Source organism: Chaetura pelagica, unplaced genomic scaffold (assembly GCF_000747805.2).
Source record: "Chaetura pelagica isolate M959 unplaced genomic scaffold, ChaPel_1.0 scaffold344, whole genome shotgun sequence".
NCBI classification, from domain to species: domain Eukaryota; kingdom Metazoa; phylum Chordata; class Aves; order Apodiformes; family Apodidae; genus Chaetura; species Chaetura pelagica.
This window is the reverse complement of record NW_009953098.1, coordinates 8,304,974-8,320,305: the sequence shown is the minus strand read 5'-3', so window position 1 is coordinate 8,320,305 and position 15,332 is coordinate 8,304,974. Positions and strand designations below refer to the sequence as shown.

At 38.9% G+C, this 15,332-nt stretch overlaps 1 protein-coding gene across 1 annotated transcript in view; it reads left to right on the top strand.

Annotated features, from left to right (window-relative positions):
- CHRDL1 (chordin-like 1) overlaps nucleotides 1–7,078 on the top strand; it is a 37,432-nt gene extending 30,354 nt beyond the window's left edge. Inside the window, exons 8-11 of the mRNA XM_009997143.1 lie at nucleotides 1,873–2,067; nucleotides 3,634–3,801; nucleotides 5,036–5,125; nucleotides 6,341–7,078. Of these exons, the coding sequence (XP_009995445.1) occupies nucleotides 1,873–2,067; nucleotides 3,634–3,801; nucleotides 5,036–5,125; nucleotides 6,341–6,471 (584 nt within the window). The 3' untranslated portion in view covers nucleotides 6,472–7,078. The remainder of the gene's footprint in view (nucleotides 1–1,872; nucleotides 2,068–3,633; nucleotides 3,802–5,035; nucleotides 5,126–6,340) is intronic.
- The last annotated feature ends 8,254 nt before the right edge of the window (nucleotides 7,079–15,332 follow it).

Here is a 15,332-nt window from a genome sequence, read left to right as displayed (position 1 = left end):
GAATGCTGACCATATATTTTCTTTTGTTCCTGTGCAATTAACAAGTGTTTTATTAATTAATGCACATACCCCTTGAGATGCATTTCAACAAGTCAAAAAAGAATTCTCCTGACATGCAAATGCGGAGCACTTGCTTGGATACAGATTTATCATTCTAAACATGAAGAGCACTAAAAACGGCATCAGGGAACTAGAAGTGACTTGCCATATTTTGGCTTCTACTGGAGGCTTCATCTGCTACCTCAGAATTATTATTTAACTGTTGTCTGCTAAACAAACCCTTAAAACAGAGAGAGTATGTATTTACACAATATTGTGTATTATTCCTTCCCCTGTCAGAGAGAAATAATGACATGTCCATAAAGGATCTGGAGAACTCTATCCAGGAAAAAAAAATAAATCCATATAAGCATAAATATAACTAATAATTAAGCATCTAAGAATCCTGCTGAGCAGCTGAGTATCTACCGCTTCTCTCATTTGTAGCTTTTTTTCCCATGTATACAGGTAACATTCTATTTACTTATGAAAACAAAACAAAGCAAAACAAAACAAAACCTGCCTACCTTTAAAATAAAAACATGTCTTAAGAAAGAGTTAAAATGTAGCAAATTATAAACCGAGTGATAGCATAATCCCATGAAAGACAATACATTGCAAAGAACACTCCCCATAAATCTCAGTAACTCAGTAAAGTATAAGCCATTTGGTCACATCTGTTACCAGTTAGATGCAAAATTCAGATTACAGATAAAAACTAAATTGCTTTTGAAAGTTACAGGCAAAATAGGAACATATTTTACAAATAAAAGCATTAATAAAAATGATGGCATATTAGAAGAATTGGAAATATTTACAACATATCCCAGCTTCACTTTAGTTGCTTTTAGAAATCAAGCACTGCCCTTTCTTTCACCTTGTTAGGATTAGTTTGCATTTTTATTTGTGTTTATAAAATATTTAAAAAGAAAGAAGTAAGGTTTATAGGACAAATGCAAACATGGCGTAAAGTGATATAATTCCCATTAACTGCTGGGTGACCTAAACTGGCTTCCACTAGGCATGGATTTTTCCACTCCTGAGTCAGCTGTATTTCTCTGTCTCCTGGGGGCACTGATGAATAAATATTCTGAGATGCTTAGATGCTACTGCAATGAAATTTCAGTCCCATATGCATCCTTTCGTGCTAACATTTTCTTGTGATTCCAAAACCGCAGTGTCTCTATATACCTACAGAAAGGACATTAAACTTCATTTTGCAACATTCCCCTGATTTGTTCTGCGTGTTGACTAGCAGGAACTCTTGTGCAAAAGCAATAAAGGTGGCACTGATCCACCTGCTGATAGCATGGCTCTCACTGTGCAAGCCGTGTTCAGCTAATGGTAAGAAAAGTTGTGCAGATGAGTCAGTAGCAAATGTCATGATCTCATCATATGCAGGTTCAATTCTAGAAGCCAGAGCTAATGAAGCAGGCTGTGCCCTGTGTGTGGACTGAGATTAGGAGTGGTAGGAGGAATGAGCTGTATAATTTGATGGCTGATGGTGCACAACTGAAATGCATGCACTGCAGGGGAGCTAGTCAAATATTTGACTCAGGCACCTTCACTGGTCTCCTCAAAATAGTGATGGACACAAGAGTCAGTACAGTTGGAATCAGGGCAGAACTGCTCAGGAAAGGGTAATCTAAGTCAGGGACACATTTTGAGCAGAGAATCTCCAAGTTACAGTTAACAAACAGAGAAATGGGCTAGAGACAATGTAAAGACACTGCTTTAAACACATATGCATTAATCAAATGAACATACATAGAAAGATAGGCAGTGAATGTACCTTTTCCAGTTGTACTTTTTCTTCCTTCTCTTCTTTCATAGTTTGTGTTTCAAATGGCAAAACATACTCGCATGGTGAATCCTGGCATCCTAATCTCCGAGCCTTTGGAATCGTTGAGTGTGTGTTGTGCACCTGCAACATCACCAAACAAGAATGTAAGAAAATTCATTGTCCAGAACAATATCCCTGCAAATACCCTCAGAAAGTAGAAGGAAAATGCTGTAAAGTCTGTCCAGGTAAAACAAAGTTGATCACAGACCACCTTTTTGCTGTACCTGTTAAGAGGCTTGGCTCAAGCCTTCTGGTCACAATAAGATCTGATGAAAGTGGCAATAGCTGTGCCCATTGTTCTAACGAGTGTGTCAGGGTGAGACAGGCAGAGCTGCCTGGCCAGCTCTGCTCTTCACTGCTGTTCCTCAAATGGGGGAGCTTGCTGCCCGTGGCATGTATGTTATCCTCAGTCATTGCCTTTCTGTGTCCTGTTAGTATGACTTCTGACACTCATTTCCAAAGAAAATATTACAAAAACATAACACAGAGGTCATTACTGTCAAAAGACTCTCCCATCCTTCCCCCACTGCAGTGTCCATAGAACCTTCAAATAATTTTCTAGCTTATGAAATTTGCATGCAAATAATATAATTTCTGCTTTTTAAAATAACCCTGATTATAAATGGATTGGTGTCGATTATGTAACTAATCCTTAAAATAAATACTAACATGCCACAAATTTAGCATTTTTTCTATACTGCACTAATAATAAAACTGATATAGACATTACTTACTAAAAGCAATGCCTACAACTAGTGAAAATCTGCTAATATGAGTCTGGTGTTGGTCTGCCAAATGACCAGCCATGTTGCCTATGATAAAAAGGGTAAAAGAGTGTCCAGTTCCCTTCTGTGACTTTATACTTGTTTTTTAATCTGTGTGGCCCATTTCGATGTTTCGATGGTGATGCATTGGGCAAAAATTCTCTGAGCAGTTGTATATAGAAATCCTCCACAGAATGCACACTTCCCATTTCTCTTGCTAGTCCTGCTTGCTGAGAACAAGCACAATGCACTGCAGTAGGGAGGCAGGAGGTGTGCATCTAGATCGTTTTGGATACTTGTGAATCAGAGATCCATCCACCGTATGAGATGAGAACTCAGCAAAACCTGGCTAACAGGCTTCAATAGAAAATTTAATAGCAAAAGGAAAGTTACTGTCTTTTTCTTTGAGATTCTCTGCCCATTTTGAAGAAGGGTGAAACTCTTCCTGTAGTCTGTCTTGTATATGTGGAGAAGTATTAATTATTATTAATTATTAGGTTTTTCTGTGAACAGCAGTCCGAGTTTCTGAGTTGCATCATCTCTCTTACATTCTTGTCCAACTTCCAGTTACCCACAAAATAATTACAATTTCTACTTGCATGCTCCATGACAGGTGGGCAGGAGATAATACGCACTGTGGCTAGCCTAGGCTTGCACTGGCCAGCTGGTTGCCGCCAAGCAAAATGCAAACTTTCTTCTTGCCCTTTTCCTCAGCAAAGCATTAATTTGGGTCTCTTCACTCCGTCCAACCACCAATTTTCATTTAGATACTTTATTACCTCTGAGGCTGTCTTGCCTCCATAGACAAGCTATTAGAACCTTGCAGAATAGAACACTATTAAATGTCTGGGGCTGGAGCTGGATTTAAGTGGCCATACAAGTGAAAATTCTACTTTTAAACTAAACCTACTTGGCTATCAGTGTCAAATAAGTTCTGGAGAACTTGATTACAGCTGTGGTATGTGTTTTGGGCTTGTTTTTAAACAGAAGAAGTGCCAAGTCAAACATTTGACAACAAAGATTACTTCTGTGGGAAAGAGACATTTCCCGTCTATGAATCCATTTTCACAGAGGAAGGAGAAACCATCAGAAAAATTGCAGTAGAGACTGAAAAGCCATCTCAAATAGAAATACATGTGTGGACAATTAGAAAAGGTGAGTTGAACAAGTTCTTTCTTTAAACAGTGTATCATCTTCCATTAAAATCCTAGGACAATTTACAAATCCAAGCAGAGACTGATGTTCTTCTGGCTATTTAGGATATTGCTATTACAGCCACTTCCAACATGCTCCAGTTTTGCTGTACAAAACTGTGAGCAAAACCACAGTGACAAACAGGTTGCCACTAATACCCCATGTAATTTATTGCAGAGAAATCACTGAATGGTTTGGGTTAGAAGGGACCTTAAAGATCATTTTGTTCCAACTCCCTGCATGAGTCAGGACAGCTTCCACTAGACCAGTTGCTTCAAGGCCCATCCAACATGACCTTGAACACCTCCAGGGAGAGGGGCAGTAGGGTCCGAACCAAATGCCTAGAGGTTCTTATTTAGGATGGACCAAAAAGCTTTCCATTGAAATCAGTCTGCCTAAGTGATGCTATGCCCATGATGCTCTAGAATAAGGGCAAAAAATGCATTAAGGACAGAAACAATGTATTTTAATAGATTAACTGGTAAAATTAGAAAACAATTGAAAAGCATTCAGAAGCCCAAGCAGTTCTACAAATTGTGAACTTTTAGTATAATAAAAATTATCTCCAGCCTCCTAAAAATCCTGTCTACTTAACATACTTTAAGCAAATAGCATGTGATCCTCATAGGAGACCCTCATATAGTACAGCCTTTTACATGGAAATGATACGTCTAAAATGCACTCTAAAGCACAAAGCCAAGCCCAAAGCATGAGCAGAAAAGAAGTCACAGAGGATCAGCTGATTAATAACTACCGTGTGTTCAAGAAGCCACAAAGCCTTGTGATAATTTGACAGTGATGTTGCCCGCTAGCTCATGACAGGCAGAATGGTGTCTGCAAAATGATACCGTTTTTCTCCAAGACACTAGGATTTTGGCTTCTGTTGTAATCTTGCATTTACTTATACTAAGGAAGACTTCAGCTGTATTGGAGAACTGGATAATTCTCATACCTCTCACAAACTCTCTGCAATCATACATCTACTGAAGGATTTACAGGGGAGCACCAAAAAAAACAGGGGGATGGCAAACAGAGTAAAAAAAAAAATAGGCTTAAAATCCACCTAAGTGGGTAAGGATTATTTCACAAAACAACTCAACATTGCAGTAATTCTATATAAAGGCAGGACAGCAACCCAGTCTTAGAACAACCGGCACATTTCCAGTAACGTGCACTTCTCTTTTCTTTGCTGAAGGGATTCTGCGTCACTTCTATGTTGAAAAAGTGTCCAAGAGAGAATTTGAAGAACTTCCTTACTTCAAGCAGATAACAAGGACAACCTCTAGTAAGTAAAATTCTGACCTCTCCAGGCTTCTCTCCTACGTATAACTGTAGCCTTGAAAAACATCCTCTGTGTAGCCAAAGAAAGTTACGAATTTTTCCTCCAATACATGGCTTCAATATTTTATAAGATTAAATAATCAAAAACCATAAATTTAAATAAATAGATATATTTAACAGTAGGTCATGTCCATGCTGCCTTAGTCTCTTGCATTTTTATAAAGTACAAGATAGGCTGTTTTATGGCCATAAATCTGAAATACAACCAATGTTAGCACAGCAGCACAATTTGGATTTATTTAAGTAACTTGTCAAATTACTCCAATTTTTAAACAGTCATTTAAAAGGGAAAAAAATCAGATATTATTAAAAGAGTTCTCCTGCATACATATATTAGAAATAAGCTTTTCCTATGTCCTTAACAATAACTTCATTATTAAAATCTTTTAAAAGGCCATGCAATTCTTTTATCACTGTTGATTCAGTTTCTTCTTTGTATTTCAACCAGCTTAGGATATGACACTTAATTTTATAGTTGAAATAAGGTATAGGCATTTTTAGTTCTCAGTTCTTTTGCATTAAGATGTCATTTTTTCTGAAGCCTCTAATTAGGCAAGGAAGTATTTTTCCCAGAAATAGCATATTCATGTTAATAGAGGCTTAGTGAGAAGCAGACACCTCTTCACATAAAAGTTTCCTAATTTTTTGCTACCAGCTTTCTGTAAGCTGGTCATTATTATCTGTAATACTGTACTCCAGTTACCAGGACAGCAACTACTTCTACTAACATTATCTAGCAAAGATAGTTTGTATTACACACAGGCAGGCGGAGTTCACACTGCATGAAACACTTAGACTTGTTGCTTCCCAACTTTTAAATACTTTGGTTTACCATCAGAGTTAAATTTTCACATCACTCTCTTATAAAGCAGAGTATTCAACATCATAAATGGTTGAGTAAACAGGGTCAACTGACAGTACTGTTTAATTAAAGAAAGGAAAAATATTCTGGTCCTTGTTTATTATTTTTAACAAAGTTTTTTTGCATGGAATATATTACGTGATTATAAGATACCATGAATATTTTCCATGGGAGGACTGGACATTCTCTCTTCAGTGATGGTGAATCAGTTGGCCTGGAGAGTGCTTGTAAATGTCTTCAAAGTTCCCTCTGCCCTTTCCTAAGTCAGTATCTCTCTCTTTTGTATTTTGTTTTCAGGCCAGTGGAAAATATTTAGCGAGGGAGAAGCTCAGATCAGCCAAATGTGTGAAAGCAGAGTGTGCAGGACTGAGCTCGAGGATTTGGTGAAGGTTTTGTACCTTGAAAAGTCTGAAAAGGGTCACTGTTAAGGGAGACAGCACTGGAGGGAGAAGCACAAGAAAACTTATGAAAACTTGGATCTGCAGCTGGACTGCAGGCTTATTTTGCTTAAGTCAACAGTTGCCCTAAAAACCAAAACTATAATGGAGTAATTATTCACATCATGCACAGCAAATTTGCTGCTTTATGTGTAGTGGTCTGTGTCAACTGTTCAAATATCTCCTCCAAAAGACTAGGAGGCTCTGTATTACTGGTGGGGGAAGGAGAAAGAGAGACTGTACATTCCCAGAGTTGCATTTTTTTACAAGTTAAAAAGACAAAATAGAACATTGTTGTTATTATTAATATTATTTGGCAAGTTATTCAACCTAATGAAAAGGACACCAATAAATGTGCAGGAGCGATGGAGAGAATTATTTCCTGTGCTGTATTTATGCAATTACTGATGCTGAAATGATTAATGGATTTTTTTTTTTTAGTAGTGGAGGAAAAATACAAATGATGCAACACTTGTTTTGGAGACATAAAAGACAGATTTAAAACTAACAAACTCCTAAGCAGTCTGCCTTTGGGATGCTGTCTTGTAGTTGAGCAAACCGAGTCCATAAAATGAACAGCAAGGTGTTAGTGGCAATCCTTGTATTTTTGTAGCAATTTGAGCAAATGCTCGCTTTTAAGTGGTTTTCACTGTTTCCTCCACCCACTTCTCTAAAAAAAATGTTAAGTGTTAGCTCCCTATCACAGCCATAATAAATTCATTATTCTGGGCCCTATTAACCCATGGTCTTGGCTGATAAACTGCCTTCTAAAGTGACATGGCAGAAGGCAGTGATGTACTTGTAGTACTTTTAAAAGACCTAGAGGGTTAAGTCTCCTGTGACAGTGCTTAATTTATTTTTTCTGATTGGTCACAAACCTAATCTTTTTCTGAGCATAACCTCTCAATTCTCACGCTTCAAGGACAGCTCTCTCCCATGAAAACACCAGACAGCTACAGTTGAACACAGCGGCCTTGTGAAAACTTACATCGTTGTGAAAAACAAATCTTGAGAGATTGTTAAATTTAGTGTAGCATGGCTACAGTGTTTAAGACAGGTGGCTCTCATCTGCAGAAAAAGTGTGTGATTTTTAAAATGTTTTCTCTGAAGAGCTGCCAAAATGCTGCACTGCTACGTGGCTGCAATGTGGGACTAAATCCCAAGAAGCAAATGACTCTGCCTGTTTTTGCTCCCCTTTTCTACTCCACAAGCATACAGCAATACTGCTGTTCAAACACACATGAGGAAACAAAGCTTTATGGAAATGGTCTGAGCTAGGGGCTGGGTCTTCCCAGGGAGTGAAATCAAACAGTGACTGCAAGGATTTTGAGGTTTGTTGTTCTGTCAGTGACAGCACGCCAGGGATACCCATTTCTAAAGGGATGAAGGTGAGGGAGACCTTAGTGCTGAAGGCCAAAAGCCTGTTTCCGGCAGAGCTTCACCATCCTGAGAGGATCCAGCAAACCCTGGCAGCCTCCCTCTGTGGTGCAGGCCCCAGGTCCTGCCGGTGCTGCCTGCAGCGTCGGGAGGAGTGTGATGCGAGGCTTCTCTAGAGAGGAGCACATGAGAACAGACACGAGGGTGAAGGAGAGGCTGAAGGGAATCACGAGAATACATACAGGGTGATCTCAGGTGATCTTGGCTGTATAGAACAACCTCATCATCCCTAGGCCTGGGCAGAGAGCAGATAATATTTCAGAATACTTCTCTCCCTACCAAGCACTTAACTCAGTCCACTGCATTAACAAGAAACCATAGTAGAAAGGGAGCTCCTCCAGCAATCACACGGATTTGCAAGAACAAAATACAGTTCTCACCTGGTATCAGTAAGAGCTATGAGGGTCTCTTTCCAAGCCTCCATGAGCTGCAGCGAAATCCCCCTGCGTCCCTCCATGGCCACAGGGGAGGAGACTGCTCAGGCCCTGGAGCACTTCCCTCCTCCTGCTCGGCCCTCGGTGTCCCGGGGCTGTTTCTCACACTTCTCCCCTCACTGCCCAGCACCGTTTTGCCCTTCCCTGAGGTGCCGCCAGCCCCGCCGAGGGGCTCAGCTCTGCCCTGGGGCTGCTGGAACCAGCTGGAACCGGCCTGGGCCGCCCCTCAGCAGCCTGCAGCACGCTGCTGAGCCCCTGGCCATTGCAGGCCCTGAATCACTGGTCACTGAAGGGAAAGCAAAGTGAGCTGTCCCACCACCGTTCTGTGGGACCCTAGCCTCTGCCTCCATAAATTCTGTTCCGGTGTTTAAAAAGGGGCGTAGTGTCCTGAGGTCTTGCTGCACCAGAGGCTACTGCAGCCCAGCTGTGGAAGAAGCAGTTTGGCATCAGCAGTACCCACTGCTTGACTGGGTTGAAATGTGCTGCCAAAGGGCAAATCTTAATGAACCTTCTTGTTCCTTTGGTGAAGACATTGTTAGGAAGAGGTTCTGAGGAACTACAGGGAAGGCCCGCAGTTGATTTCTCACCTCACGGGCATTGTCTGTTTGTAGCAGTAGCTGGTGAAAAAAGACTAAATGGAATGTGTACAGTGTTTGTAATTTTTTTTAAGAAGGCAGCAACCTGCTTTTGTATTTGTGACAGGGCAGGTGGAATCCAGATTGTGTATTTATTTTATAATAAACGCTTTTTAAGAAAAGCAAAAAAAAACCATAAAACCATAAGCATTTAGCAAAATGCAGTGTTGCATTTTTCAAGTTTCTGGTCACTTAAGACAATGAAATATACAGTGTCATCTTTTTCATTCTCTTCAAGGGATGTATGTTTGTTATGGTACTTATTTATGTACTTGTATCACTTTGACCTGGTTTGATAAATTAATAAACTCTGAAGTTGATAATAAAACAAGATGTTTTGTGTATGATGCTGTTTGGTCAAGATATTTGGTTTCAGCTTACACTAGCATTCATCCAGGCTAAACTGAAAAGCTGTAGAAGTTATCACAACCTGGGTAACGTGAACAGACAAATTAGAAGGATCAGCAGGATGCACAAGAGCCATGACTGTTGCCTTGCAAGACTTCTTAGTAGGGCAACAACAGTATGCTGGTGAGAGAGTGTAGGAACTGCAATATATAGATTTTCTGTTTAGATACAGACTGTTGGGAAATACCCAATTTATTTCAGCTTTGATCTACTCAGAGTGATTCATTTGGAAAATCAAAGCTTTGAAATCTGTATAGGGAAAGCAAATAAAGAAGAAATCAAGCATTGACAACTGAGAGAACAGTACAGGACAGCTGCTTTCTGGGCAATATGTATTCTGAAGCTCAAAGTAATTGGGGAAATGCTGATGGAATCTATCTGTGCTAATGACTAAAAAGAGATGGTCTCAAGAAACATGAAGAAAATGGAAAACATTAACTTGGACATGGCTAGCAGAGAGGAGAGCCCTATTCACTACTATGTTCTTCTGAAATTACTTTTAAATACACCTACACGAGTACAAGAGAAACAATGTGTCAGCCTAACACTCATCTTCATAGACTCTTCACTAAAAAAAAAAGTTAAAACATTTCACAATTCAGACGATAAATATTTTCAAAATAATTGATAGCACATGAAGTATTTGCGTAATATTGGTGTCCTCTGGTGCCTATTGTGTTATCCATCTAAGATAAAAGCCAAGATTTTGGAGATTTATTATGGGAGGGGTGAAAATTGACAAAGTTTATCCTTATTTCAATTTATTGCTTTTGTTTGAGGTTTGAAAAATGTCTTCATCTTTTGATCTGAGGTTTTGGACTGCTTTACTTCTTGTATGTCTGCAACTGCAAGAGTATACGACTGTGAACCCACAACCCTGCCCTTCTCACATAACGCCAGCCCAACTGTGAGCAAGAATGCAAAGCATCCAAAGCAAAAACAAATAATTGATTTTAACCCAGCAAAACAGTTTTAAATGTAGACACACTGGATGACAATGCAGCATGTTCAGAAACGGCAGTGAGCCTGATTTCACTACAACTCCAAATAAAAACTCCCAATCTGTCCTCAAATGACCTCAGCTGAAGAGACAAAGTACATCACACTGAGCTTTAAGTGTAGCTAACTGCTGCCCAAACAGCATCCGCAGTTGATATCTCCACCAAGATCAATTCTATCTCCTATAGATTTACTTATCCTGTTTCTTCTTTCTTTGTTTCAGGATCACACTACTACAAAATCAAGTGTGTTAAGGCCATGATAAATTAAAACTGCATTGTATTCTCACTGAAGTAAGTGGCAAAACTCCCAGTCCCTTTAAGAAGGGGTTCCTGAAGAACTCCTACTGTCATTAAACACATTTTCCCGTGTGTGTACCAAAGGTACATTTTATACTTTTCACAGAGAGATTCCCAGCCACCTGATGTTCCTTTGGCTGCACTGTTACTCCAGCCTGTTCCTCCCCATCTGACTCCTCCACTTTGCCAACAGCTAGGATGGGACAATGAATTTGAGTCCTATTTTTAGAGGCATAAATAGGCATAAATAGGAGTCAAGTAATGGTTAAGGTTTATGTACTGGGGTAATTTCATTCCACAGCTCTAAATGGGAAGATTCAGACTTTCCCATTAAAACATCTAGCTTGAAATTAATATGGTATTTTCATTTCCTGTACTAAAGTGCTGTGCAGCAGGGACAGGCTGTAGGCTGTTAAATGTGCAGTTTGATAGAGCTGCAGTTCAATGGAGACTGAAATAGCTCCTATGTAAACTTTCTGCAGTATACTCAGGGTGGAATGGGAAAGGCTGCAGAAGCATCAGACAAAAAAGTGAGCTCTTGGGACAGCTTTTTCATCAGTGAAACAAAAAGACATTATGTAGAAGTATTTATAGTTACGGCTGCATAACTATCTCATAAAATAATAGGCAACAGTTACCAAATAATCAATCTTCACAAAGCTCTTCCTAGAAAAAGGAAGATTTTATTGTAAATACAGTTATTTAGTGAAAAAATAAATTCTGAAACACATGTACAGCTCCAAGTGATTATATGTTCCAGAAAGCTGTGTTTTGGTATCTGAGATAATGTTTTCAATTCTATACTATTAGAAAATATTTCCTTGCTTTGAATTCTATATTATATATTCACATATGCTAAGTATCACAAAACCATTGATTTTAGATCTAGCCAGACAGTGGCATCCTTTCAAAAAATGTCTAATCACAACATTAAAAAACATTAGAGGATGTTTACAAGCAGAACTGATCATCCACTAAATTTAACTTTGCCATTTTTATTAATGCAAACCAGTTGTAAAATCATGCAACCAAATCCTACCACTAGCCCTTCTCAGTCACTTCACACTATATAAATTAGTATAACCAAGTTTAAGTTTATAAATAAATAAATAAATGTTATTTTGAGCTTTGGCAAATGTGCTAAATTTCTGGAAATAAAAACCCTGCTGCTATTTTGTTTTAAATACTTAGTTTATAAATTATGGATTCTTTTCACAAGTGAGAGGAAAAAGCTGCAGGTTTTTTTATTAATTCAAAGAACATTTAGCCTAGAATCCTTTTTTTTTTTTCAATAATAAATAACTGAAAGATTATACTGATAATAGTGGCCAAAGCCTACAGAGACTTAAGAACTTACAATAGCTTTTCGCATCTTGATTTTTCTTCTTACTTCAAAGTCAGAACTTTTTTTAGAGACCTTTGTGCTGATGAGTCCCTGCTGAAGAGACTGGGCTCTTCCCATGACATCAGCTTGTAACAAGCTCCCAATTTCTTTATAGTCAGCATGTGTTGGGAATTATTTACCCCATCTAAATTATGTCCATTATGAGATCACCCTTCTTAAGACAAAACTATCATAACTACCATGCTTGTGATGATCACAGCTCATATTAATACAGAGAGTGCCTAGGAAAATGTAGTCACTAATTTACTTTTCAAGCAAGAAGGTAAGCAAACCTTAGAGAAACAGAAGAGCATGAAGCTCCAGCAATATCAATCTGCTGGAAGAATCTTGAAGCCAAGAATCCAATAAAAGGCAAATAGAAGTCTCCAGATCTTGGGTTACACAGCTCAAACATACCAGAAACTCATTGCCTGCCACTGCTCCCTTAAAATACATTTCCCTGTAAATCTAGATAAATGTCATGATAAACTCTGAAAGTTTTTGTGAGACTTGGTAGAAAAAGATACATCCAGTTGGATTTCAGAGGAAAGATAAAATTCTGTGTAAATTAGTCTATTTGCATATTAGAGGGACATCTGACCCGACAGAGGAAGGAGCCCTTCGATGTGGACAGAAGGCACAAGAAAAAAATTTAGGAAAAATATGTCATTGACTGTTATAAGGATAAACATTTTTCTCATCTTCACATTTTCTCTTTAAATTGCAGATTTCAGAGCCATTGCAAATCATTCATTGCTACTCTTGCTGAACAACCTGTGAAGTCTTAATAGTTATTTCCAAACAGAGGTTCCCAGGGGATGGCTTAGCCCAGAGGATTAGCAAAGACAGCAGAGTAGTTGCCACTTGGAGTTCTACTTCAGGGGCAACAGGATGAATCCAGCAGACTAGCTTTTATTTCCATCTCAGAAAATGCATCCAAAGACCTTGCTTGTAAATAAAAATTACTCTGGTCTAATACATGAAAGGTAGTAAAGGTGAACCATATGATCTCTTCCGGGGCTGTCTCAACCAGCCAATATACCTTAAATTAAAAAAAATAAAAGGTCAAAAACTATAGACTTCTCCCTTGTATCAAAACAACCTGATTATATCAAGTGTCTCCTCTCTGCCAGCATATTCCCAGTCCTAGAGCTGAGGACATCTTCTTCTTGTACCTATTATGCTCTGAAAAAGATCTGGTAAACAAGATTTTGTGACCAAAAAAAGCAGGAGAGCCAAAATCTGCTTCCTAAGAACTGTTGGTTCCCTAGTTGGGAGAAACTCAGTAAAATTCCAGCTATGCTGTCCTGGAAATAAAAAAAGATCCTGGCCCATTTCTGCAGACTTGTGAAAAGCCAGTCTGTCCCTGCCAACAGCATAACTGTTATTTTCACTAATTGCCAACTAAGAGAGACTCCCAAAACAAAGTTGGTGATTAGGCTTGGGAGACCTCAGAATGATGTAATGTTTGACAATAAGCTCTTGACTTAAAACAGGTAGTCCAAAAAGTTGGAAGTGCATTTAATTAAATCTATTTTAGAGATCAAAGGGTCTTCCTTTCCTACAAAGCTTCAGGTGCCACATAATCATAAACTTTTCAATTTGAAGGTTTGATTACTGCATAGGAGATGCCAAAAACAGGGAGGAAATGAGAATATTTGTCACAAACCCTTCAAAATGAGCTTTAAAGTAAGTTAAAATAGACCAATGGGCTCTTTTCTACATCTTAAATTCTGCCCTACAAACTAACTACTTTGGATATGTTTATATCTCATTCCGTCTTTATAAAATCTCATTAACTCGCTGGAAACACATAATCTTCTGCCACCTATCTAGTATAAAACTAATTTTTCCAATATAATAACAAATAAAATAGGGTGAAAACAAGCTTAAGGCAGTGATGGAACTTTTTTATTAAGTGAATAGGTGCTCTCTGTGCCAATACAGTCTGTTTAATCACAGCCTAAAATTTTAATTATGTATATAGCTAAGCAGACTTGCTTGCATTGGCTTAATTATTCTGCATGATAATATGAACAAAGGGTCTCTGTTAAAGTAATCAACAAAAATTTTAGCTGGCTGAGTTTCCTCAAATGTTCCAAGTGCAATGAAAGATCTGATCATTAAGCATTTACTGCCCCTGAGAGCTATTTTAAACCTGTTCCCTTCATATCACAGCTGGCCCTTTGAGTAGCCTCAAATTCTTTTTATCTGAAAGCCCTAGTAAGGCAAAACAAAAGAACATTTCTCGTTTGGAGAGAGCTGTCTGTGTCATCTGTGTGATGTTCACTAGCAGGAGATGTCTATCTTAATGAGCTTTTGGCCAGGAACAGCGCTGCCACTTTCTAACTTTTGTCCAGTTCACAGGACTCCTGATGCAGGGCGCACTGGATGTGTTAGAGTTGTAAATGAGCCCCAGCAACTACACATTGCATAAGGATCCCCCAATAACAATTAAGCAACAGTCTCTGTTGTTGTGGGCCTCTCCTGCCAGATAATTGACCACGACGGGAGCTATGCAGAGAACCCACGCTGAAGGTGAGGACACATAACAGTGAAGGTTCATTATTTTGCAATGAAAGGGAAGTTAGAACCAATGGGAATTGGGGTTTAAGGGACCAAAGGGTTAAAGCTTTCACATTTTGGAGGCATTTACCATTAATTTCCCCTTTGCCCAACAGAAGCCAAGTGTTTTGAAATACACTCCATTTTAGTGGGCCCTGGGAACCAGATCAGTGGTAGCCATGTAAACACTCCAAACCTAGCAATGTATACAGTAGAAAGTCCAAGAATGGTAGAAAGCTGTGCAGAATATGTGTCTTTATTAAAAAGCTAAACATTCTGTCACTGTAGAAGCTTTCCATGTAAAATCTGAAAGTTCAGGAAGAAAAGCAACAGCCAACGTATTACAACAAGGAATAGTCTCTCTGGTAGCCTGTGAAAGTTGAAGTCCAAGTACATTATGATCCCACTTCCCTCGGTAAGTCTCTTTCATCAGATCACATTTCACATCATGCACAACCTGCTTGCACAGAGATAAGATACCAGGGGAGCACCTGTCCATGCTGCTTCTTGAGAGACGCACCTCAGTTGTCCCACTGAGAACAGGGACCAGGTGGAAAACAACTACAGGAGTCATCCAGTACAGTAGTGGGAACTTACATAATTTCTATGTTGAGTTGTTTTTCAAATATTAATTTCCTCAGTGAATAAAGGAACCTTCCTAACTTCTTCAGTAAAAGGGTGGTGAAGCAGT